This window comes from Pipistrellus hanaki (assembly GCF_964339955.1).
Source record: "Pipistrellus hanaki genome assembly, chromosome: 1".
NCBI lineage: Eukaryota > Metazoa > Chordata > Mammalia > Chiroptera > Vespertilionidae > Pipistrellus > Pipistrellus hanaki.
Genome location: NC_140503.1, coordinates 54,838,382 through 54,865,226, shown reverse-complemented (window position 1 = coordinate 54,865,226; position 26,845 = coordinate 54,838,382). Strand labels below are relative to the sequence as shown.

Sequence of the window (26,845 nt, the reverse complement as noted above, 5' to 3'; positions counted from 1 at the left end):
TGATAAACAAGCTTGGATAGCATTAGTTCTGAAAGATAATACTGCAGTATGTTTTGCAATATCACCTTTCTTTAAATTACTTTCTCATAAAAATTTGGGTGTTTTTTCAATTATACCAAAGAAAACCAAGGTTTTTCTTACCCTCATTCTCCAACTGTCCTTTCTTAAAAGGAAGGATACCTACTAAGGCTTAAAATCCCAATAGCTATCCTATATGCATCTCAATACCTGTTGCCTTGGATGAATTTTCTGAAGATACCAGACCTGTTAGGTTCACCACCCCTCCAGGTCCAATGATAAACTGTGGTGTTGCAGCATGGATCGTCACAGTGTCGGGACTCTCTGGGTTTGTGTTGATTTGATTCTGCATAGCAATCTGGGGGACAAATCACCACAATATTTCAGAATTATAACCAGAACATATAGCACAGGCTTTCAACATAGTACAAACAGAAATACAAAAGAACATTCTGTAATTTAAGAAGAGTCATATAATATAAATGGTCTATTTTATCTTTTTTATGGTCTACTAAGAATATAGAGGTAAACCAAAAGTATGAATTTATATTCTAAGTTCCCATGAGCTAACGCAGCAAAATCCAACGATAGGAGAAAAAGATATCTGAAAGGCTTTTATAGAACACAGCTGAAAGATATGCAGCCCTGTGGCTTCAGAAATTGAATTATTTGAATTAAATTATTTCCTCTGCTATATTCAGCAATCTATAACACGACATATATAAAGCATGTCCTTCCCAATTGTTCTACATCTTCAACCTAACCCCCAAACTGCACTCCTAGGAAGAGGCCTGGAAAAGTTCATTTTCCTGAATATATCCTTTAAGTGACTAGCTGAGGTCTAATAGAGTCAGATGGTCTTAGAGAAAGAGTTTTATTGGAAAGGAAAACAAGAAGACATGCAAGAAGAGGCAGTAAGAAGATAATTTACATCAATGTTGTCTAGCTGAAGAACAGAAATGTTGGTTATTAGAAAAACTTGACCAAAAGCCAAAAATAACCAAGCTCACAGATTTTTCTCAGGATGGTGAGAAATGAAAGAAACCACTCAGAATGATAAAGACTGTATCACTCACTCAGGGGACATTATGGCTGCAAACAAAATTTTTTTGTGAAATATAACAGACTCTGAAACACCATATGGTAGCCAAAACCATATGGTATGCAACAAAAAGAACAGAATAAAATGTGTAGGAGAATTTAGGAATTTAACACAGAAAGTAACATCTTATCTAATCTTCTAATGTTACATGCAAAGACTACAGTCTTACAATCAGGAAAATGAAGAGTAATGAACGAAAAGCAAAAGAAAAGGCCGGTCCAAAATAACTGAGTCCAAAATGAAATGCTACAAACTGAATAGTTCAAATCATCCATAAAACAGAGATCTTTTATTTATTTTCTTAAAAGAAAAAGTTACCTGTAATATCTCTGCTAAATCTTCATTCCCATTGTCTACTGAAATATCAAATGCAGTTTTACAAAATTTACTCTGCGTGTGTACATCAGCACCATATTTGATTAAGAGCTCCACCACATCTTGATGGTTGTGTTCTGTGGCCCAATGTAGAGCTGTCATCTTTAACATGTCCTTTGCATTGACATCAGCACCATGCTACAAAAATATTTCAAAATAAGAGATTTCTAAAATATGAAATACTAAAAATTGCTGAAATGAAAATTCTACACATTACACTTTAAAAAAATTTGCTACTAACATGATCAACCATTTTTTGTGTGTTGAATAATCTATATGCTCCAGGATCACCACACATCTGTCACTTAATCGATTTTCTATCATGATGACTTTCCTAATTGCTTTCCTTCTAATTTCTTAGGAGAGCAGCACTGATTTTTTCAGTCACCCAGTTGTGAGCATGAAGGGCTAGAACAGAATAAGAAGTGAAGGGAAACTATGAGCATTCCTCCCAAACCCTATTTTTAACTCTAGTTCCTTATTTACACAAAAATATCCTTTGCTTTCAAAACCAGTGTAATATAAAGAAATTAAGGGGGGCCAACTAGAGGTACACTGTCCATTATGGTAGCCATAAGACATATGTGACTAAGCATTTGAAATACAGCTAGTCCGAATTTCAATGTATATTTAGTCTTTGAATGTATATTTAGTGTATATTTCAATGTATATTTCAATGTATATTTCAATGTATATTTCAATTTCAATGTATATTTAGTCCTGTAATTGTAAATATACATTGAATTCAAAGACTAAACAGCAAAATAAGGTTGTAAAATAAGCAACAAAATAAGGTTTATATTGATTTCATGTAGAAATAATAATATTTTGTATATGTTAAGTAAAATATAGTATTTAAATTGCTTTTTACTTTTATAAAATAGAAAATCTATAATTACATACGATTTGCATTTGTAGCTTACATTGTATTTCTTTTGGACAGGCTGATCTAGAGCAGAGATTTTCAACCTTTTTCATTTCACAGCATACATAAAATACTAAAGTGATACAACACATCAAAAAATATATTTTTTGCTGATCTGACATAAAATAAGTATAATTTTATTTGATTTACAAAAAAATTTAATAAATAATAGTAATTACCTACCCTTTTTGCTCCAAAGTGACTTTTTAAAAAGATAAGTGCCTATCTCTATATATAAAAGCCTAAGCAACCAAAGGGCGCCAGCTTCCAGGCTCAGGGCTGCAAGCGCAGCTGGCAGCAGCAGGCGCAGTGGGACTAGATTGAGCGGGGGCAGCGTGGCACCCAGCCTGGGCTCAGGTTCCTCCCTAGCCATCTGCCACTTTGCACACTATTACATCCCCCAAAGGGATTGCAAGAGGGTGCAGGCCAGACTGAGGGACCCCACTGGTGCACAAATCCATGCCCCGGGCCTCTAGTACTTACATATAAGGATTTCAGATACCAACATTTAACCAATCAGGAACAACCTTATTCTGAGACAAGACCAATAATATTGGTCATTTTTTTATTTGAAATCTAAGTAAAAGTAAGTCAGAGCTCCTGACTAAATAGGTATTGCATGCTTTAAAAATTCTTGTAGCACATCAGTTGAAAATGCTGATCCTAGAGGCCAGAATAAAAAGGATTAAGAATACCTAAATCTATCATTCTGTTTCAGAATTTTCTTTTTGGCATTTAAGTGATTAAAGAAAAATCACCATTTGCATTATTTGTTTATTTTTAAATTATCTAAGCCTAATATCTATTTCTTTTCCATGAGCATTTTAACTGTGTTAAGACAAAACTATAGGCCTTCACCATGGCAGACATCAAGGTTTAAGAAATCAATTGTTTGACTTAACTAAGAACATACCTAGAATAATTGTTTTAATCCCCTCACAAAAGAAAACCTTAAGGCAATTTACATTTGATCTCATTACACACACAAAATGAGATAACATGGGAGGAGGGGTAGATATTCAATAAAACTAGTTTTCTTCTCCCTCTTATAAAACCATAACCCCTGCAGGGATTTACTTTTCAAAGTACAAAAAGAGAGAACACATACCTGAAGCAAAACCTCTACTATGCTGGCATGGCCCTCAGAAGCTGCCATATGTAAGGGTGTTCGGTCCACTTTGGTTCTGGCATCCCTACTTACACCAGCTCGAAGCAGTACTTCTGTGGTGGAATAATGCCCGTACTGTGCTGCCAGGTGAAGTGGAGAAGTTCCCAGCTATACAAGAAAAAAAAAAATCCACATTCATTGTCATTTTAGTACTTTTTAAAAAATATATATTTTATTGATTTCTTACAGAGAGGAAGGGAGAGGGATAGAGAGCTAGAAACATCGATGAGAGAGAAACATCAACCAGCTGCCTCTTGCACAGCCCCTCCTGGGGATATGCCAGCCAATGTACATGCCCTTGACCGGAATCGAACCTGGGATCTTTCAGTCCGCAGACTGACACTCTATTCAAACTGGTTTCGGCTAGTACATTTCTATTACTACCTTCTATTTTATATTTTGTTTAAACAGCAAAATTATACTATCTGTTTACATAATAATTCAAAAAAAGAATTTATGCTCATGACATTTTCTTCATAGAGGCCTTCAAAAATTTCCTCAGTGAAGAGGAAAAGTTAATATTTCAGATCAGATAACCTAAACAAAATTAAATTCATCAGGGATTAGAGATAATTAGGGTTTGAGAAATTTTTCAGAATATTGGAAACTGTTCCTCAGATCAACCACACGAAACTTCTTTTCATCTATGAAATTCATATCAAATAAATGTAATAGTGTATGTTTTTATATTAAACTCTTTTATAGGACTTAAAAAGTAAATTAAAGCACCTAAATTATATTTTTAAATGAGTTCATATAAGAAAAAAAATTTTTTAAAAAAAAATATGATCTGAGGTGTGCTGTCAAAGGTCAGCCAGGACAGAACCAGAACAGAGCCCATTATATTAATTTCATGTGGTCTAAGCAAGCCACTACATTAACCCCACATTCACAATATCCACGGCAGTACTAAAATGTGAATGGAAGCTTGTTTGGAGGTTCTAGCAGAGGAGTGCGACCACTCACATACCCTTGACCCAATACCGGTCCTCTCCTCTGGGGGGAAGGCCGTCCTCTTCGACCTAGAGCTAGCACGCAGCTTCGGGAGGGAGGCACATGGATCAGTGAGGGAGGAGGGGGACACCCACCTTGCCAGCCAGATCAGCTGAATGGGGGTGACAGATGTCGCAGCCAGATTGCCCTCACATCCACTTTATTTTGTTTTTGTTTTTAAATCACTTATATATCTCTAAATAATATACTCTTGGTTTTGCCTATTTTGAACTTTGCTTAAATAGAATCATACTGCATGTAATGTTCTATGACTTACCTTCAGTATGCTCATAAGATTCAACCATACCGGTGAATTTAAGTGTAGTTCACTAATTTTCTTCGCTCTGTAATAGTCTACTGAATGAATGATTTAACTAATTAATTTAACTATTTAACCTAATTAATTTAACTAATCTACTGATGAACATTTGGGTTTCTAGTTTTTGTTACTATGAATTACGCTGCTGCTGCTAAAAACAGTCTTAATCATGTCTCAAGTACATGAACAAGAGTTTCTCTTGGGAATGTTTTCAGTTCAACATCACAAGGATGCACATGTTCAAATTTACTAGGTACTGCCAAACTGTGCTCCACACAGCTCTTCACCACCGCTTGGCACTGCTAGACGTTTTTTTCCTGGCCAATCTGGTGGATATACAACTGATACTTCACTATTTTACTTTGCATTTATCCAATTAGTAATGTAGCTGAGCATCTCTCCATGTTTATTGGTCATTTGAACTTTATCTTTAGTAAAGTAGCATATCAAGTCATCTGCCCATACTTCTTTGTCTTGTGTTTTTACTACTGCCCTGGGAATCCCATGTTTTATGGATACTAATCCTTCTTAAGATCTTTTTGTCTTGATATACTGTGTCACTATGATGTATCTATTCTTTGAGATTTTTTTTTATCGATCCTGCTGGAGATTTGATGAGCCACTTCAATCTGTGAGCTACCATCTTTCATCAGTTCTAGAAAAATCTGACATCATGTCTTAATATTACTTCATCCTTATTCTCATTCTCCTCGTGGATTTGTGACTACATATATCTTAGTCTTTCTCACACTAGCCTTCATGACTCCTGACAGCTTTTACATTTTGTATTAATTTCTGCATTGTATGCTAGATGATTATTTTCATATATTTCAGTTTAGTAATTTTATTTCAGCTATTCTCAATCTGCTTATATTAAAAAATTATCTAAAGTTTTTATAAGTCTTCTGTTGTCAGTTGTTTCAGTAGATTATTGTTCAAAATATCTTGTTTCCTTGTCTGTTATTTTTTGTTTTGTTTCACCTGTTATTTTTGACTGTTCTTTTTTCTTGGAATTTCATTTGTGGATATAAAGCCTAGAATGAAGGTAGGTTCCTCCAGAAAGGCTAGTCATTTGTTTCTTCCAGGAACCTAGGATCTAGTCCAAAGATCAATTTACATTCTTTTTTCAGTTTATGTACAGGACACAAATGTGTGCAAGAAATGGCTTGTGACTCCAAATCTTTTCCTATCTCCATCTGATGTATTGGTTCAAGTCAGTTCCTTTACTTTGCAGTACCCTAATAAGAGAGACAGGGGCAGAAGCAGGTAGGAGGAGGAAAGGAGTACTTCTGACTTATCCTTATACTGAAGGTGCATCTCTTTGGGGTTCCAGAGTTATGGGGAGAGACTTTCCTAGGAGACTTCTTTCTGTGAGCAATCTCAGGTCTTTGCCTTCAGTAATCCATGCCAATGAGGTGGGAAAACCAATAGGCAAATTTACTTAGTTCAGCAAATGTTCTTGGGTAAAATTTCTCTGGGTTCTGCCTTTTACTTGGTTTTTCAGGTTGATAATCTCTATTTTCTCTCTAACTCATAAGGGCACTTAAGATTTTTGAAATATTTAATCAAAATATCTTTATCTTTAAAGACATGTTAAAATATGTATGGGTGAGATGATTCCTAGACTTTACTTTAAAATAATACATAACAAAAAAAGTAAATGGGGTTATAGAGAAAATAAAATTCATCATGATTTTATAATTTTTGAGGTTGAGTAAAGGCTATGAAGGGGTTGATATATGTTTGAAATTGTCCATATTAAAATTTGTTTTTTGTTTTGTTTTTAATGAAAAATAAAAAAAAAAAAAACAGGAAAAGTCAGACAAAACCAACAAAATTAAAAATCTGGAATTTTTAGTTGTTACCAGTGGAAAGGTTAATCTAGATTCCTAGCCTTCTGAACTCCCAAAAGCAACCCTTTTGATTTAACCCCAGAATTAAAATAGAATTATGTTTTTTGTCTTCCTCACAGTTGCTTTCAGTTACTAAGAACTTTCTATTCCAGTCTTCCTCTTTGGTCATGTTTGCAATAGTTTTATAAATGTCAATTAAAATGCAAACTTTTTTTTATCCTTTTTAGAAGCCATTATAACATTCACCCCAATCTTTATCTGTTATTTTCTGAATCAGAAATTGTACCTGTGCTATTTATAAGACTTTTAATTTAATTAAATTTAAGTTTAAATTAAATCACAACTAGTAACATTTTATATTCATCCTCTCTTATTAAACTCCATAGTCTAAAAGAAAAACCCTTTTATAATACAAACCATTCTCTTCAAAAGACAGCTATAATTCTGAAGTTGCAAACAAATTTGCAAAATAAAAATTTTATCACTTATATACACAATACTAAATTTTTATCTGAAAAAAAAAAACCCTCAAAAATAAGAAGAAAAAATACCACATTAGAATCATTCTTTACCCAGTCTGTAGTAAAAGGAGCTCCATTTGCCATCAAAATACGAACTTCATCATCTTGACCTGCTCGTGCCGCTTCTAAAAGCTTCTTTCCCAAATCTACCAGGGACATCTAAACAAAACATAGAGGAATTTAAAATCTCCAGTTACAAAAATGTCCCAGACTACTGAACCAATAAATGACCCAACTTTTGAGATCTACTCAGAAGAATAAATATATATTGAAACAGATCTATCAATAAAAATTATGTAAGTAAATATGTCTGATATGTATCTACATATATATAATCATTTTTATAATGTGAACAATCTAAAGATTGGGAAATGGCTGAATTGTGAAATCTAGTAGAATAATATGCAGTAATTTAAAATAATAGTTTTGAAGTTATAAAATAGCATTAAAAAGCTATGTCATGTTAAGTGAAAAGATAAAATACAGAACGAGTTTTTGAATGGCAAAATATGCCCAAAGAGAACAAAATGCTGAAAATTATTTGTGTGATTATGGGAAATTTGCCTCCAGTTTACAAAGCTTCTTCCATATTACTATATTATCTTCCTAATTTAAAAAGTGGATTATTTTATTTTATTTTTTTCTTTATTAAGGCGTTACATATGTGTCCTTATCTACCCATTGCCCCACCTCAACCTCCTCACTCATGCCCTCACTTCTGCGGTGTTTGTGTCCATTGGTTAGGCTAATATGCCTGCATACAAGTCCTTTGGTTGATCTCTCCCCCTTAACTCCACCCTCCCCTACCTTTCCTCTGAGGTTTGACAGTCAGATCAATGCCTCTCTGTCTCTGGATCTGTTTTTGTTCATCAGTTTATGTTGTTCATTATATTCCATAAATGAGTGAGATCACATGATATTTATCTTTCTCTAACAGGCTTATTTCACTTAGCATAATGCTCTCCAGTTTCATCTACTATGCTATTGCAAATGGTAAGAATTCCTTCTTTTTTACCACAGCACAGTATTCCATTGTGTAGATGTACAACAATTTTTTAATCCACTCATCTGCATATGGGCATTTACGCTGTTTCCAAACCTTAGCTATGGTGAATTGTGCTGCTATGAACATAGGGGTGCATATATCCTTTTTGATTGGTGTTTCTAGTTTCTTGGGATATATTCCTAGAAGTGGGATCACTGTGTCAAATGGGAGTTCCATTTTTAGTTTTTTGAGGAAACTCCATACTATTTTCCACAGTGGCTGCACCAGTCTGCATTCCCACCAGCAGTGCATGAGGGTTCCTTTTACTCTGCATCCTTGCCAGCACTTGCCATTTGTGGATTTGTTGATGATAGCCATCCTGACAGGTGTGAGATGGTACCGCATTGTCGTTTTTAAAAAAATATATTTTATTGATTTTTTGCAGAGAGGAAGGGAGAAGCAGAGGAATAGAGAATTAGAAACATTGATAAGAGAGAATCATCAATTCAGCTGCCTCCTGCACAAACCCACTGGGGATGTGCCTGCAACCAAGGTACATGCCTTTGACCGGAATCAAACCTGGGACCCTTCAGTCCACAGGCAGATACTCTATCCACTGGGCCAAACCGGTTAGGGCTGCACTGTCATTTTGATTTGCATCTCTCAGATTAGTGACTTTGAGCATGTATGTCTCGTATGTCTCTTGGCCTTCCTTGTGTCTTCTTTCAAAAAGTATTTAGGTCTGTTGCTCATTTTTTTTTTTTATTTTATTGATTTTTTACAGAGAGGAAGAGAGAGGGACAGAGAGTTAGAAACATCGATGAGAGAGAAATATCGACCAGCTGCCTCTTGCACACCCCCTACTGGGAATGTGCCTGCAACCAATGTACATGCCCTTGACCAGAATGGAACCCGGGACCCTTCAGTCCACAGGCCGACGCTCTATCCACTGAGCCAAACCGGTTTCGGCCTGTTGCTCATTTTTTGATTGGGTTATCTTCCTTTTGTTAAGTTGTATGAGTTCCCTGTAAATACTGGAGATAAACCCTTATTGGTGATAACATTGGCAAACATGTTCTCCCATTAAATGGGCTTTCTTGTTGCTTTGTTGGTCGTTTCTTTTGCTGTGCAAAAGCTTTTTATTTTGATGTAATCCCATTTGTTTATTTTTTTAGTTTCCATTGCCCTAAAAGCGGTATCAGTGAAGAAACTGCTTCGGCATATATCTGAGATTTTGCTGCCTGTGGATTCCTCTAGTATTTTTATCATTTCCCATCATGTTTAAACCCTTTATCCATTTTAAGTTTATTTTTGTGTATGGTATAATTTGGTGATGTAGTTTCATTTTTTTTTTTTGCATGTATCTGTCCAATTTTCCCAACACCATTTATTGAAGAGAATGTATTGACTCCATTGTATGTTCTTGCCTCCTTTGTCAAATATTAATTGAGCATAGTGGTTTGGGTTGATATCTGGATTCTCTATTCTATTCCCTTGGCCTATATGTCTGTTCTTGTGTCAGTACCAGGCAGTTTTGAGAACAGTGGCTTTGGAATATAGCTTGATATCTGGTATAGAGATCCCTCTTAGTTTGTTGTTCTTTCTCAGAGTTGCTGCAGCTATTCGGGGTCTTTTTTTATTTCAGACGAATTTTTAGAGTTTGTTCTAGGTCTGTGAAATATGCCATTGGTATTTTAATGGGGAGTGCACTGAACCTATAGTTTGCTTTGGGTAGTATGGACATTTTAGTGATGTTGATTCTACCAATCCATGAACACGGTATGTTCTTTCATCTGTTTATATCTTCCTTTATCTCTGTTTTCAGTGTCCTGTAGTTTTCCACATATAGGTCTTTTACCTCCTTACTTAAACTTATTCCTAGGTATCTTAATTTTTTGGTGAAATAGTAAATTAAAAAGTGAATTTGTTAAGGGACAAATTACATCATGTGGCTGTTAAATAAGGAAATGCTGACATTGAGGAAAATTATATACTACTGACTTACTAAACAGGAAGAATGATGAAAAAAACAAAAATGCAGGATATTGACAACTTAATATAGTAAACTTATTGATCTGCTTTCAAGAATTGCAAAATAGCCGAAACCGGTTTGGCTCAATGGATAGAGCGTCGGCTTGGGGACTGAAAGGTCCCGGGTTCGATTCCGGTCAAGGGCATGTACCTTGGTTGCGGGCATATCCCCAGTAGGGGGTGTGCAAGAGGCAGCTGATCAATGACTCTCTCTCATTGATCTTTCTAACTATCTCTCTCCCTTCTTCTCTGTACAAAATCAATAAAATATATTTAAAAAAAAAAAAAAAAAAAGAATTGCAAAATAGCTGAGACCGGTTTGGCTCAGTGGATAGAGCGTTCGGTCTATGGACTGAAGGGTCCCGGGTTCAATTCTGGTCTAGGGCATGTACCTTGGTTGCAGGCACATCCCCAGTGGGGGTGGTGCAGGAGGCAGCTGATCAATGATTCTCTCTCATCAATGTTTCTAACTCTCTATCCCTCTCTCTTCCTCTCTGTGAAAAATCAATAAAATATATTTTTAAAAAATTGCAAAAATAATGATGCATTTGAACAAATCAACTTCTCTCGGAATTCTGCAATTATCTTAATTATTCAAAACATCATACTTAAGGACCTAAGATACTTAAGTTACTGTGGTTCCATGAGAATACAACGGTGTAGTAGACTAATATAGCTAAATACTTTTAAAATCAGTGGTTCTCAATGGTAGCAACAACGACTCCTAGAGGACACTCTATATATGGAGGCATTCTGGGGATTGATGGACTGAGGAATGGGATAAAAGCTCTACTAATATTTAATGAGCAAGTGCCAGGGAACTAGAGGTGCAGCAATACAGGGAACAATCCACTATGGAAAAGAATTGCCACAGGTCCTGGATGAATTTCAAACATTCTACTGAATATATCTAAGACTAGAATTCAATATGTTAAAAAAAAATTATTTTCCACAATTATTAATGTATCCCAAATTTTCCAAAATGCAACCATACTATAAATCTATATATATGTTCAGAACTTTACTAAGAGTTGTTCACCAAATTGGAAAATCATGTCACCAATCTCAATGCCACTTGGGTATGTGAATCATCACTATAAATGACACTTTTATCAATTATGCTTTCACAGCTGTCACATTCATAATAATTCTATGTGTAGGTGGCAATCATTTGATACCTCTTGTGCCAGCTAGTGTGGTGCACTTGAATATTTACATACTGAAATATACATTTTATTATAAGTTGCTTTCCTTCTATTTCTCCTGTATATTAAAACTAGAGTATTATAATGAGTTTTTAATTAAGCAGATAGGTAATATTAACTATGATTTTTATTTCCAGTTAGCAAAAGGGGCAATATAAAATATTTATTATAAAAAGGAAGCCAGAAATCTAACGATTAAAAATCAATTTCTAAAAAATACACAAGCTCTGGCTAAGTGGCTCATTTGGTTGGATGTCATCCTTGCACCAGGAGGTTGCCAGTTCAATCCCCAGTCAGGGCACATGCAAGAATCAACCAATGAATATATAAATAAGTGGAACAACCAATCAATGTTTCTCTCCCTCTAAAACAAAAACCCAAGTCTAAAAATGAAATCTACATTTGCTCAAAAGTACATGCTAAGAAGGCCATCTAGTGGTAAAAGGAATTACACAAAATTAAAATTTTAAAGCTTAAAGTCTATTTTGCTTTGAATTTCTGTAATTCATAACTCACAGAGCTTTTGTGAATTTAAGCATCTACTGGACACGAAAACACTCTTTAAAACGGTAAAATACTACCTAGATCCATGTAAATTGCTACTAGCACTTCTAAAAATGAATATGAGTAAAAACACTTAGAAAATATAATCCTCTAAAATAATAATAAACGTCGGTTGTCTCATTGAAATTTTTAGAATAAAATATCACTTCAATAAAATTCTTCTAAAGTTCTTCATCAAGCGATTTGGCACTGTGAATGTACCAACATCCTTTAAGAAGTTCATGCTCTTTGACCTAGTAATATCACTCATATAATCTATCATAAGGAAACTATCTGAAGCATAAATATTATAACATAATGTTGTAAAATGGGGAAAAATTAAAATGCCTTTGTGTAAATAATAAATTAAAGTAAATGATAATGGAATATTGTGGTTTTTATTTTTTACTTTTTATTATGAAAATTTTTTAACAAAATCCCAACAGAAACAATAGTATAATGAATTGCCACTTAGCCACCACCTAGCTTCAAAATTATCAATTCATGGCCATCCCATTTCCCATGTACAAGTATTATTTTGAAGTAAATATCAGACATATTTTATCTATAAATACTGCAGTATATATCTCTAGAAAATAAAGATACCAAACTGAGTTCAAAGGTTTCAAATTAGTATGTCCTAAAACTGAGTTGTCCAATACAATAGTCACTAGCCAAAAGAGGCTATTGAAATGTGACTAGTCCAAACTGAGGTGTGTATAAGTATAATACACCAGATTTTGAAGACTTGGTACCAAAAAGAATGTAAAACAGCTTATTAATAGCTTCTGTATTGATTACATGTTCAAATGGTAGTATTTTTATATATGGAGTTAAATAAAATATATTATCAATATTAATTTCAACTGTTTCTTCCAGGCGTTTTTAATGTGCCTATTAAAAGAAAACTTTAAATTAAATATGTGGCTTGTATTATATTTCTACTGGACAGAACTTCTTGAAGGCAGCAACTTTAAAAGTTGCAAAAAGTTGCAACTTTTTGTTGTTGTTGCTGTTAACCCTCACCTGAGGATATTTTTTCCATTGATTTTCAGAGAGAGTGAAAGGAAAGGGGAGAGAGACAGAGAGGGAGAAACATCGATGTGAGAGAAACATATCGACCAGTTGCCTCCTGCATGCATCCTAGGCTGGGAATCGAGAGTGCAACCGAGATACGTGCCTTTGATTGGAATCGAAAACCTAACCCTTCAGTCTGCAGGCCAATACTCTATCCACTGAGCCAAACTAAGCTTGGATTGTAATTTTTAAATATGTAAAATGTTTTCACAACTCAAAAGTCAAATATACCACTCTGGTGGGGTATACTGTTAACGGTGAGGTTATGCATGCATGGGGACAGATGGTGTATGGTAAATCCTATACTTTTCCCTCAATTTTGCTGTGAACCTAAAACTGGCCTAAAAATCTTGTCTTAAAAAAATCATTTTGAAGATAACTGGGAAAATGTGAACACTGCTTTAATATGTAATGATATTAAGGAATTATGTTGTTTTCTGGATATGATAGTAGTACTATTACAGTTTGTTTATATAATCTTAGAGATAAAAATATATTTATGATTAAATAATGTGATACTTGAAATTTCTAAAAATAATTAGGAAATATATATGAAACTAGATTAGTTATGCATGATTGATCGTTTTTTAAGATGGGTAATAGATACATGAGGGTTCAATATACTCTCTTTTTACATATTTAAAGTTTTCTATACAACGACCTTAGAAACTAAAACCCCACTTATCCCCTTCTTTATTGCCTTTAATTCATTAGATATTTTTATAGGTTTATATAATCAATTTTCATTTTCCAAATATATATCACTTTCTTTATTTTTCAACCCTTCATGCATCCCACTGTGGGATCAATTTCATTTTAACCAATGTATATTCTTTAGAATTGTACTAATATGGTACATGTGGCTTTTTAAACTTAAATTAATTAAAAATTCAGTTCCTGCTCAGCCATCATGACTCAGTGGTTAAGCGCCAAACCTATGAACCAGGAGGTCACAGTTCAATTTCCAGTCAGGGCACATGCCCGGGTTGCAGGCTCAATCCCCAGTAAGGAGGCATACAGGAGGCAAGCTGATCATTGATCCACTCTCACAATGGTATTTCTCTTTTTCTCTCCCTCTCTCTCTAAAAAAAAAAAAAAAAAAAAAAAAAAAATCAATAAAAATATTTTTAAATAAATCATATATACACACACACACTACATACATATTAGAGGCCCAGTGCATGAATTCATGCACAGGTGGGGTCTCTCTGGGAGGCCTGCAGGGATCGGGTCAAAACCCAAAGTCCAATGCCACCTGCAGCTCCTACCTGCTGCTCCTGCTCATCCTGGCCCCACTGTGTCTGCCTAGGACTCGTACCCAATCAGTCCCGATAGGGAGAGGCTTGCACTGCCACAGCAGAGCTCGTCGGCCATGAACCCTGCGTCTGGTGCCCTCCCAAGGGCAGTGGCCCGCGAGATCAGGCTGAAACCGGCTCTCTGACATCCCCTGAGGGGTCCCGGATTGCAAGATGGCACAGGCCAGGCTAGGGACCTCACCAGTGCATTATCATGCTGGGGAGAGACTGTGGGAGGGCTCCAGGGCATGTCTAGCCCATCTCACTCAGTCCTGATCTGCCAGATCCCAGCAGCAAACTAACCTACTGATTGGAGCATCTCCCCTGGTAGTCAGTGAACGTCATAGTGATTGTTTGACCAGTTGACTGTCTGCCCCGTTATGGTCAGTGCATGTCATAGCGAGTGGTTGAGCAGCCTTAGCATATCATTAGCATAGTATGCTTTGATTGGTTGTTCGGTTGTTCTGCTGTTCGGTCTATTTGCATATTACTCTTTCATTATATAGAATATATAATAATACACACACACACACACACACACACACACATATGGTAAGCGCATCCAAGCCCAACTATAGCCAACCCAATTCAGTATTTCTCACATTGTGTTTCCAAAAGCTCCAGAGGAAGGCCATACTAAGAAAGGCAGTGGGGAAAGAAGCAAGCTCAGGTTGAAGGTGACATAACAGTTTCATCCTCACTTAACATCATCTCTAATTGTTATAGGATTCTATATATAACATTATTTGTAATTTTAATAAATAATTAGCATTAATAAAACTTTTCAGTAAAACATCTTCTCTTCAGATATAAAATGGTTAAAATGTTAAATCTCAAGTGAGAATTACTTAACAGCTCTTTTTAATTGCTAGTCAACACCCAAATCCTTATTTACATAAACTCAGGAAAGAACTACTAAATTCATTTGCATGTCCTAACATGTATGTGCTTTACTTGTGTTCTCCTTTTACTTTTTTGAGTCTAGCCAAATATAACCAGGTAAAAGTTATATGAAAGAAGTTAAGACCTCAGAAATCAGACTCTGAAATAACTCATTCAAATAAATTTTAAACACCAAATTACAATGAAAGAGCTTCTTTTTGGCAGCACCCACAATGTTGTGATTCCTTTTCTCCATTAGGATAAACCTCCCTTATATACAGTTACTCCCAAATGTACTATAAAATATACTTTGGGCTCTGGCTGGGTGACTCATTTGGTTGAAGCATCATCCTGGGCACCAAAGAGTTTCAAGTTTGATTCCCAAGGCACATAACTAGGTTACAGGTTCGATCCCTGGTCAGGGTGCGTGTGAGAGGCAACTGATCTATGTTTCTCTCTCTCTCTCCCTTCTTCTCTCTCTAACATATGTATATACTTTTGTCCTCTACTATAAACTTCGCTAAACCAGTTTTATACTGCTTTAAAAATAACAATATAATTTCATCTACCCTAAAGATTACATCTTCATTCAAAGCTATTTTTATTTTTTCATATTTCAGGTACCAGAAGATGTAATTAAATTGGAACCATGCTGATAAATCAAGTTCCTATTTTGCACATTAGCTATGTATTTATCAGATATATAGTCTCTAGTTCTCCAACTATATTCAATCCATGCCTACCCTATTGGACAGAAAAATTATGACACCATTTGAAAGCTGTTCTCTATAAAACCTAGAATATCAATGTCTGTAATCAAAGGATAACATATATTTATTGCCCTGACCATTGTGGCTCAGTTGGTTGGGCATCATCCTGTGCACTGAAAGGTTGCTGGTTCAATTCCTAGGCAGAGCACATGCCTGGGGTTTCGGGCTTGATTCCAAGTAGGGAGCATGCAGAAAGCAGCAAATGATGGTCAATGTTGTTTTTTTTTTCTCTCTCTCCCCCCACCTCCTTTCCTTTCTCTCTAAAAACCAATTTTAAAAATGTTTAAAAAATATTTGATAACGATTTAATATTCATGTGTAATATAAGGTCAAGTTCCATACCTAAAGCACATAAATTATATATACACACACACTCTAAACTGAAAAAGAGTAAGGATTTCCAATTAGCACATACAGAACTTCCCACCCACATGCCAAAACCTAATTTTCCTCCTATACTCCTTGAGGATGCTACCAAACTCTCTACCTCACAATTCAGAATCCTAACAGCTATCCTCAACTCCTCCCTCACATCTCTACACACAGTTAGTTGTCATCAAGTCCTTTAGGGTCTACTTCACATCTCTTTTTCTCTTAATTTCTTTTTTTCAATAGGTAATGCTTTAGTATAACTCAAAAATCCAAACACAGAAATGCATACATTGAAAAGTTTCAATGAAAGCACTTATACGCCGAGACCGGTTTGGCTCAATGGATAGAGCATCGGCTTGGGGACTGAAGGGTCCTGGGTTTGATTCCCGTCAAGGGCATGTACATTGGTTGCGGGCATATCCCCAGTAGGGGGTGTGCAAGAGGCAGCTGATCGATGACTCTCATCGATGTTTCTAACTCTCTATCTCTCTCCCTTCCTCTCTGTACAAAATCAATAAAATATAATATTTAAAAAAAAAAAAAAAGCACTTATACTATTCCCAATCCTCCTCCTAGCACAATAAATAACCACCTTCACTAATGTCATGGATATCCTTCCAGGATTTCTATTATTACCACAAGTCAGCATTACTATATACTTGTCTGTACTTGCTTTTATTTTATTTTATCTGAAGTTCTTTTTTCCTATTATTTCATAGAGAACTTCCTCGTTGTTGGTTTTCGTACAGCTGATTAGTATGCCACTGTGTACCTAAGCCTTATTTTATTACTAGAGGCCAGGTGCACAACATTCATGCAATGTGGGGGAGGGGTTCCCCTCAGCCCGACTGCGCCCTTTAGCAGTCCGGGAGCCCTTGAGGGATATCCGACTCCCCATGCCTAAGCCGCAATCGGACATCCCTAGCACTGCCACTGAGGCAGGAGGCTCCCACCACTGCCACTGCGCTCACCAACCGTCAGCCCGGCTTGTGGCTGAGCAGTGATCCCCAGGGGGAGCGCTCTGACCACCAGGGGGTAGCTCCTGCATTGAGCATCTGCCCCCTGGTGGTCAGTGTGCATGATAGCGATCAGTCGTTCTACCGTTTGATTTGCCTATTACCCTTTTACTACCGTGTTTCCCCGAAAATAAGACATCCTCCAAAAATAAGAGCTCCTTACAGGTTTCCTTCTGAATGAAATATAAGGCATCCCCCCGAAAACAAGGCCCCCCTAGGCTAAACATGAGAGATTTGGTCCACTGATTCTGAAAGAAATGGAGTCACAGAAATTCACCAGGAAATTCAGGAACTGGATTGTTATGATGATGTTCCAGAAGATGATGACATGATTGTCATTGAATAAATGAGTAAATTCTTGATACTGTAGGATTCACAGTTTGTCTGGTTTGTGTTGACAACTACCATACTACCATACTGTATACAGGTAATAAATTTCCTTTATTTTCATTTAACAATAAATGTGTACCGTATTCTTCTTCATTGAAAAATAAAACATCCCCTGAAAATAAGACCTAGCGCATCTTTGGGAGCAAAAATTAATATAAGACACTGTCTTATTTTCGGGGAAACAGGGTATATAGGATAGATGGACACTATTGCTATTATAAGCAATGTTATAATTAATAACTTTGTAGATGTATCATTCCATTTCATATTATTATAAGATAAATTCCCTGAAATAAAATTATTGGGACAAAGATAAATACAGTTGTAATTTTAATAGATATTGCCGAATTGCCCAGTTGTTTTTAAATTAGTCCTTTTCTCACCATTCTCTTTGCCAATGCGTTCTGATGCCTATACTAATGAAGTACCCCCAAACTGGTTTTCCATCCTTCTACAACTATTATCCACCCTATTGCCAAACTGATCATTATTTTTAATTTTTTATATTCACTATAATATTCTAATTTTAAATGTTAAAAATTACTGAAAAGGCTTACATTCCTCTAACCATCCCACATCTCTACTCCAAAAACACAACTTCTATCCACCACCCTTGAGTTAATCACTATTATCAAGTTTAGTATTTTTTAAAATAATCTTTATTTTAATGTTTTTATTTATTTCAGAGAGAGGAAGGGAGAGAAAAAGAGGGATAGAAATATCAATGGTTCATGGGTTGACATTCAAGCACCGAACCACATCAGTCAGGCAAATTTAGTATGAATTTGTACCAGAATAAGTATCAGACCTTATTCTTTGCACTTGCATGCATATAATATAATACTGGTCAGATATTTTCCTTATTTATATAAATACTATTATACTGTATATACTACTCTACAACTTACCATGAAATAGTTTATGTAATTATTCATTTTTTAAATTGTTACATTATTCCATAGAATGAATATAGCAATTTACTTGCTCATTTGCCTACTTTTAGCCAGTTTTGCTTATTTTTCCAGTTTTTTAAACATTGAGGTGAGGGAGACACATCAATTGGTTGCCTCCCACATGTGCCCAATCAGGGCCAGGGATTGAGCCTGTAACTAAGGTAAGTGCCCTTCACTAGAATCGAACCTGGGGCCCTTCAGTCTGCAGACCAATGTCCTATCCACTGAGCCAAACTAATTAGGGTGGGAATAGCATTTTAAATTAATAGAAACTACCAAACTATTCACATCAATTTACAACCCCTGGCTATATAATTTATACTCCAAACAATAATTTATAGTATTTATTACCTTTATTTATTTTTCTATGTCACTTTCTTTGTAGGAGTGCATTATGTATATTTCTGTATTACATCTTGCAAATATTCCTCCCAGTCTGTTAAAATTTCCTTTGAGTGTTGTCAAAGTCTTAAACTGTGATTAAATTTATCAGAATAGCTTTCTACAACATATTTATAATCATCTATTCCAATCATCTATAGAATAAAGGATTAACTTTAAGTAAAACATAATTAAATAGTTGGCCACCTACCATTCTATTTCATAAACAAAAGTCCCAGAATTAACCTAAATTGCCAATCTCCCATTTCTTAAGTAGGTCTTAATTCTCAAATGTTTGTTATAAACTTCACATTATAATGAGTGAAAGTTTAATGTTTATAGATAGCTAGCTAGCTAGATAGATAGATAGATAGATAGATAGATAATTTTTTTAACATAACCAATAAATGCAGGCCAACTTCTAGGGCACAATATTGGACCCATTGAGAGATTATATTTGAAAGCTACATGAATTCAGAGCAGCTTTAAGTTACCAAACAAAATGATGTAGTCTAGGAAGACTTTTTTTTTTTATTATTGTTTGAAGCATTACAAATAGTAATACATATGTCTCCTTTTTTCCCCCCTTGACCTCCCTCCAGTCTTCCCCCTGCATATGCCTTCACCTGCCCCCTCCCTGCCGTGTCTTGTATTCATTGATTATATTTATATGCATGCATACAAGTCCTTCAGTTGATCTCTTACAGTCTGTTGTTCCCCCCCCCCCCCCCCCCCCCCGCCAAAGGAAGACTTTTGTTCAATGACTTAACCATTTGAAGTGTACTTTACCTCTCTAACCTTATCTATCACTCCCTCTTATTTTTCTGCTGTAGCCACACAAGTCTTTGTAATTATTCTAACAAGCTAAACACGTTCCCACATAGAGTCTTGGTTGGGCATGTTGTCTTCTCTGCCTAGAGAGCTCTTCACTTAGATAACTGCATCGTTCCAGACACACTAAAACAGCAGCTTTCCCTTATATAGCAACCATCTCCCACACCATTCTCTCTCTTTATCCAGTGTTATTCCCTTCATTGCACTCATTACCACCTGACATTTGTTTACAATGCTCCTCCTCCTCCCACCCCCAATGTCAGCTCTAAGAAAACAGAGACTTTGTCTCCTGTTTTGTTCATTACTATAACACCAGAGATTAGAACAGTGCCTGGCAAAGGGCAAACATTTCTGAATAGGCTTTGACAGATAAGGAAAAGGAAAAGGAAGAACACATGAAGCTTAGCCTGAACATGATATATTACAGAGGAGATACTGGCTTGATAATAATGTTAGGAGAAAAAAAAATGAGATTGAAGAAGATAATAAAAAGGTTTGAAAATCAGAAAGTAAGAGTTTGGACTTCGTTCTGCAGACAATTGGGAGTCATTCAACATTTTGAGCAAATGGTGATCCATTCAAACATTTATTCAACACAAGTTCAATTCACTTTGCTTGGCACAATGGAGAGTGCAAAGATCTATACCACGTGTTCTCTCCTCAGACTGCTTAGGTTTAGTAGCAATGGGTTCAAAAAAGTTTTAGAAATATTATCTGGCAGTCAAACGCAGGATGGATTTGGAGGAAGGAGACTAAAGTTGGAAAGGGCAAATAATAGGCAATGCATAATCCCAGGACAAAATGAGATCCAGTTAAGAGTAAAAAACTGTACTGATTCCTGAATATAAGAAATAATGGAGAAACATGTATCACAGAAAACTTTAAGATTTAAGCATAATGATGATAAAATTAACAAAGGAAAATGTAACAGGTTGGAAGTTCGATAATAATAAATCTAAAAGTGATGGACCTCTGGCCAGGTAGCTCTGTTGGTTTTCGTGTTATACAGATACGCCAAGGTTTCAGTTTGATCCCTGGTCAGGGCACATACAGGATCAACCAATGAATTCATGAATGGGTGAAACACCAAATCAGTATTTCCTTTCTCTCTCTCTCTCTCTCAACAACAATTAAAAGTGATGGAAATCCCTTGAGCCTCCCCATGGCCATATTCAGAAAGCCACTGGGAAATACAAACTTGGAGAGTACACATTTAGGAAGCATCCTATATAATAAAAGCCTAATATGCTAAGTGTCTGGTCAGTCATTCATCTGTTCAACCAAAATGTAATATGCTAATGATATGCTAAGGATGCTCAAGTGCTCACTATAACATGAACTGACCAGTCAACCGGTTGCTATGATGTGCACTGAGCACCAGGGGGCAGATGCTCCAATGGGTAGGTTAGCTTACTGCTAGGGTCCGACCAATCGGGACTGAGCGAAATGGGCAGACACATCCTGGAGCCCTCCTGTGGCCCCTTCCCCAACCAGCCCTACACACGATCAGCCCCCAACACCCCAATCGGAAGCAGGGCCGGCCAGCCAATCATCCACAGCCCCTCTCCCTAGCCGGCCCCACCCCCAATGGGTCCCCATCAGGGTGGGCCAGCCGGACCCCACCTGTGCACAAATTTGTGCACCACGCCTCTAGTCAGTATATAAAACATCCATCTGAGAAAAGACAAAGAAAGGGGAGGATGAGACCAAATACTGAAGGGAATAACGAGAGTGGTAAGAGAATCATGAAACAACAAAAACTGAAGGTAGTAGTCAGAGAAGGAAAACCAGGATAGCATACTAACATGAAGGGCAAGGAAAGAATGTTCAGAATGTTCAGAATGTTCCTCCGTGGAAATTAATATATTCATTCATGCACTGCCTAATGACATTTCAGTCAATGGCAGACCACATATACCATAATAGTGACGTAAGATTATAATGGACCTGAAAAACTCCTATCACCTAGTGTTGGCATAGCAGTCCTAAGGTCATGTGCAACACGTTATGCACGTGTCTGCATTACACCAATGTAAACAAACCTACTGCGTTGCCAGTTGTAATAAGTGTAGCACATACAATTATGTAAAGTGTATAATACTTGATATAATAATAACCAACTATGTTACTGGTTTATGTCTTTTACTATACTTTTTTTAATCTTAGAGAGGAAGGAGGAGGTAAGAAGGAAGAGATCAATGGGCTGCCTTCTGCATGCACCCCAACCAGGATCAAACCCACCTTTTGGTGTATGGGATGACACTCAACCAACTAAGCCAGAGCTATAGTATACCTTTTATCATTATGTTAAGAGTAAACTCTTTCTACTTATATACTAGTAAAAAAAAAAAAAAAAAAAGTTTGCTGTAAAACAGTAAGCTGTGTTATCCAGCAGCAGTCTCATACATCTCATGTTTTCCGCATCTCTTGACTGCATCATTTTTTTCTTGTGCTTCATTTAATCTCATGTTGTTTGGTACAGACTTGTGTACAGGCTTGTAGCCTACAAGCAATAGTCTATACTATATAGTGTAGGTGTGTAGTAAGCTAGACCATCTAAGTGCATTCTATGATGTCTACACAATGATAAAATCACCAGATGTATTCCCTCCATTACTAGTAAGTGGCACATGACTGGCTGAACAAAATCAGGATGAAAACAATACCAATGGCAGGAAGGATGTTCCTTAAAGCAAAAGAGCTGAGGAGAGCAATTTTAACTAAGATCTTAAAAATATTTTTGAAAGAGAAACAAGGATAGCTGGAAAGAATAGTAGCAATAGTTAATCCAAGTTGATTTTTCTCTTCCCCAAATATAGAAGTCTGTACATACTTGAAGGCAGGAAGAAACAACCACTGCAAATAATGATCAAAGTGATCAGAGGAAAGATGTGGCACCAGATTCCTACAAAAACAAAATATTCTACTTCCATTCAGTTTACAAAATAAGATGAAAGATTCTTTTTTCATGGTGACAATAAAAAATGTGCAAAATTGTACTCTATTTTCTTTTTCAATTAAGTAGAAGTCAATGGTATATTTTGAGGAAGAGAAAGAAAATATGAGAAAACAGAAAATCTGAGATTTATAAAGTATTTCCCAAGAAATAGCAAGAACCCACTGAAATTGTTAAGCAGAAATTTAGAATGGCCAAAAATATCTTCATAATTACCCACCTTCCTCCACAAATACATTACAACCTTTGAGGAAAAACAGAGAAAATAGACAGTAGAAAGACTGACAACAGGAGCCTAGTAAAATATGAAAGAGGTGAGTCTTGTCAAGTACAGGCTATATCTAGTGCAAGGGAGAGAGATTGAGGGTTGCTATGGAGAGCACCTGGGGAGGCACATGGGCATTCTTCCTTAATAATTGTCAGCTGCTGGAGAGGTGCAGAAAATGTAACTAAGACCTTGTTTATACAAAAAGAAATGGACAGCCAGTTTAAAATGGAATTGCCATGCCTACAGCAAAGAATATCCTTACATGATATTATTCTACAATGTCGTTAAAAATTTTCCCAGATTTGTGTTACCCACATTACTTATAGAATCTTGAACCCTTGAGGATCAATAAAAAAATCATCTTTTTGGTGCTTGTAATTCTAGAATATCAAGACAGTTCTTGATATTCTAGAATTACAATAGCATAATATACAATTATCCCAAGCAAACTTAGGAATTAATTCTTTGAATGTCTGGCAGCAATTTAAAAAGGGCATGAAAGGATCTAATCCCTTCCATTGTGTAGTGGGCCTCCTGAGAAGGCAGGCACCTGAGCATTCTATATTGGCCCCTCTTGCCCTTTTGGCCAAGAGGGACCCTCTTCTCACAATCCAATTGCCCATAGCTGTTGCCTGAGCTTTCTTTTTTTTTTTTTTAATAATTTTTTAAAATATATTTTATTGATTTTTTACAGAGAGGAAGGGAGAGAGATAGAGAGCTAGAAACGTCGATGAGAGAGAAACATCAACCAGCTGCCTCTTGCAAACCCCCTACCGGGGATATGCCCGCAACCAATGTACATGCCCTTGACCGGAATTGAACCCGGGACCTTTCAGTCCGCAGACTGACACTCTACCACTGAGCCAAACCAGTTTCGGCTGTTGCCTGAGCTTTCTGCTCATGTCGAGGTTGAAGCCTCGTGATGACTGGTACCATGGATCTGTCTCTCACCCAGTAAGGCAAGCTGGGCCCTCCCTGGAGAAGAAACCCAGGTTCCCCAAGCTATGTGATCAGGGCTGGGGCCCAGCCAGCAGGCAAGGGGATCCTAAGGCAGAAGCTGGGCGTAAAGGCCACGGGGGCATAGGGTACCGAGGAGAAAGAACTGAACCTCACATTACCCTGCTTGGCCCCGGAGGATAGCTGGTTAGCCAGAGAAAGGTAAGATTCCTCAGGGAAGGGACAACCTAAAACAGGCAGTCGAAGAGGGGCCATCAGGAGAGAACTTGGGGGTTAACTGAAGTGGGGCACAGACCTTCATCCCCCCAACTTTGCAGAGGCCTAAACCCTCACCCCTGCAAAGTTGGCTGCTTAACTTTCCATGCCCAGCTCAAATCGGGACCCGGGTAACAGACAGAGACTTGGCTGACAGCAGCTGCCCTCTCACTACAACAAGACTTGTTTGGATTGTCTTGCACCCATGGTTTGAGGAAGTGGGTTTTTGATATCAAAATTCAGCCTACCACCAGGAATGATCAGGGCCAATTCAAGAGGGCAAATAATTCTTTCCACTAATATTTACAGGGTAAAATAAGATTGTTTTAGAATAATAAATTTGACAGTAAAATAGTAGACAAGTTTTCAGGCTAATTTAAATTGGCTAATTGATATAAGCAAATACCTTAGAAAAATTAATTGTACTGGACAAAAAGTTGTTCCTAAAGTGTTAGCTAAAATTTTTATTGGTAGTTCATCTCATGACAAAATTGCAAAACATGTAATGAACCTAAAGCAGTCATATTATAGTGCAAAAAATTAAAATTTAAAATCTAACAATACTACATTAAATTTTTTTTCAAAAGCCTCCTAAAGTTTAAATCAAAAAAGGGGGAAAATTAAAAGAATATCATGTAAGGGAAAATATCCTGTTAAGTAAATTACATCTAGAAAATTTGTACTTTAGAAAATCAATTGTAATGCTAACAACAAGACACCCATAAAAAACACACATGGTGTCAAAACAAGCCAGAGGAAAATCATTTGGGCAAAAAATGAAAAAGGATCCCAAGTCAAATTTATAGAAAATATTCCTTTACTAACTTTTGGTCGAGAGTATGTTTATTTATTTTCAGAAAACAACTCCCAGACCATGTGGATTCCGGCAAGAGAGGAATTGACAGGACTACTCCAACCATGAAGACAGAAGAGAAGCAGTCCAGAGATGGAAGACGCCACCGCCAACGCCTTGCCATAATAGCAGTCAGCAGCTGTGCGTCACTGCAGGTTGCCCAGGACCAAAACAAAGAGGGTCCAAACCATTTGTCCACCATCCAGAACTGAAATATCGTTGCTGACATGTACACATAAGGAACTGTTTGACAATGAAATTGGGTCTCAAAACTGTTGGCCCAGAAAGAAACTCACTACAGACTGATTCGCCATTATTGCTTGTCACATTTTCTATTCTTATAAGTGTATTTCCAGTAGGATATGATCTCACTCATCTAGGGGAAATGATGAACATAGACTGTTGAACAAGAACAGACCCGGAGACAAGAAGGCATGGATCACACTGTTGGACCTCAGAGGGAGGGTGGGGATAAAAGGGAGAGATCAACCAAAGGACTTGTGTACATACATATGAGCCTAACCAGTGGTCAAGGACAATAGGGGGGTGGAGGCATGAGTGGGGAGGTGGAGGATGGGATTGGGGGGATGAGGACAAATATGTGATACCTTAATCAATAAAGAAATTTTAAAAAATAATAATGTCAAGCTGAACCCAAGACAACAGGCAAAGCCACATCTTGGATACACACCTTACCAAAAAGGCAGATGTGTTCTCAGCATTGACTCTTCTTTGCCCAGGTGTCCGCAAGTGGTTTTTGATACGTAAATCCAGTCTAGCACCTAGCACCAGGAATGAGGAAATAAATACAACCCAGGCCTACCTAAGCTCCTTTAAGTTTTGGTGAAACCTCCTGGTATTTGGGGGTATAAAATAAACATGCTGCATCAGCTCTGGGTCACTGTCTCTCCACCCGGTCCCAGCTTTTTCCTTCTATCTCTGTGTCTTGTCTCTTTATTTTTTATTTCTCAATCCCCAGCCCCTCTATTCGAAGAACTGGTCATTCTCTTTCCGTGCTGGACTCAGAAAAGAGAGACCCCCCCCCATAGGTTGCGATGAATGGAATAAAGGAACATAGCTGGAGTAATAAGTGGGCTAAGGTCACAAAGTTCACACAAGCCAGTTATGAAAGGAAAATTTTTTTAGATCATTCACTTACACAACCTGTTTCCTATGAGCTGAATGTTTATGTGTCACCCCCCAACTCCCCAAATTTGTATGTTAAACTCTTAATGCCCAAAGTGATGGTATTATAAGATGGTAAGTGATTAGGTCATGAAGGCAGATAAATCATAAATGAGATTAATGCTCCAATGAAAGAGACTTGAGATGGCTCCCTTGCTCCCTCTATGTGATTATACAACAGAGAAGACTGCAACCTGAGAGTTTTCACCAAAACCCAACCAGCAATGTTGTTGTTTTGATCTTGGACCTAACAGCCTCCATAATAGTGAGAAATAAAATTCTGTTGTTTGTAAGATACCAGTCTCAAATGAATTAAAACAGCATCGTTCACAATAGCCAAGATATGGAAGCAACCTAACCGTC

General features: G+C 36.8%; 1 protein-coding gene across 19 annotated transcripts in view; it reads right to left on the bottom strand.

The window, feature by feature from the left end:
• GABPB1 (GA binding protein transcription factor subunit beta 1) overlaps nt 1-26,845 on the bottom strand; it is a 53,950-nt gene that overhangs the window by 19,464 nt on the left and 7,641 nt on the right. For 8 of the 19 annotated variants that reach the window (XM_084894399.1, XM_084894382.1, XM_084894398.1 and 5 more), the window contains exons 2-5: nt 7,326-7,433; nt 3,529-3,696; nt 1,439-1,633; nt 265-376 (exon numbers count right to left, since the gene is read on the bottom strand). In XM_084894399.1, coding sequence (XP_084750525.1) covers nt 265-376; nt 1,439-1,633; nt 3,529-3,696; nt 7,326-7,433 — 583 coding nt within the window. Of the gene's footprint in view, nt 1-228; nt 377-1,438; nt 1,634-3,528; nt 3,697-7,325; nt 7,434-26,845 lie in introns of all 19 variants that reach the window. The other 11 variants (XM_084894395.1, XM_084894393.1, XM_084894385.1 and 8 more) reach the window with 3 other exon arrangements.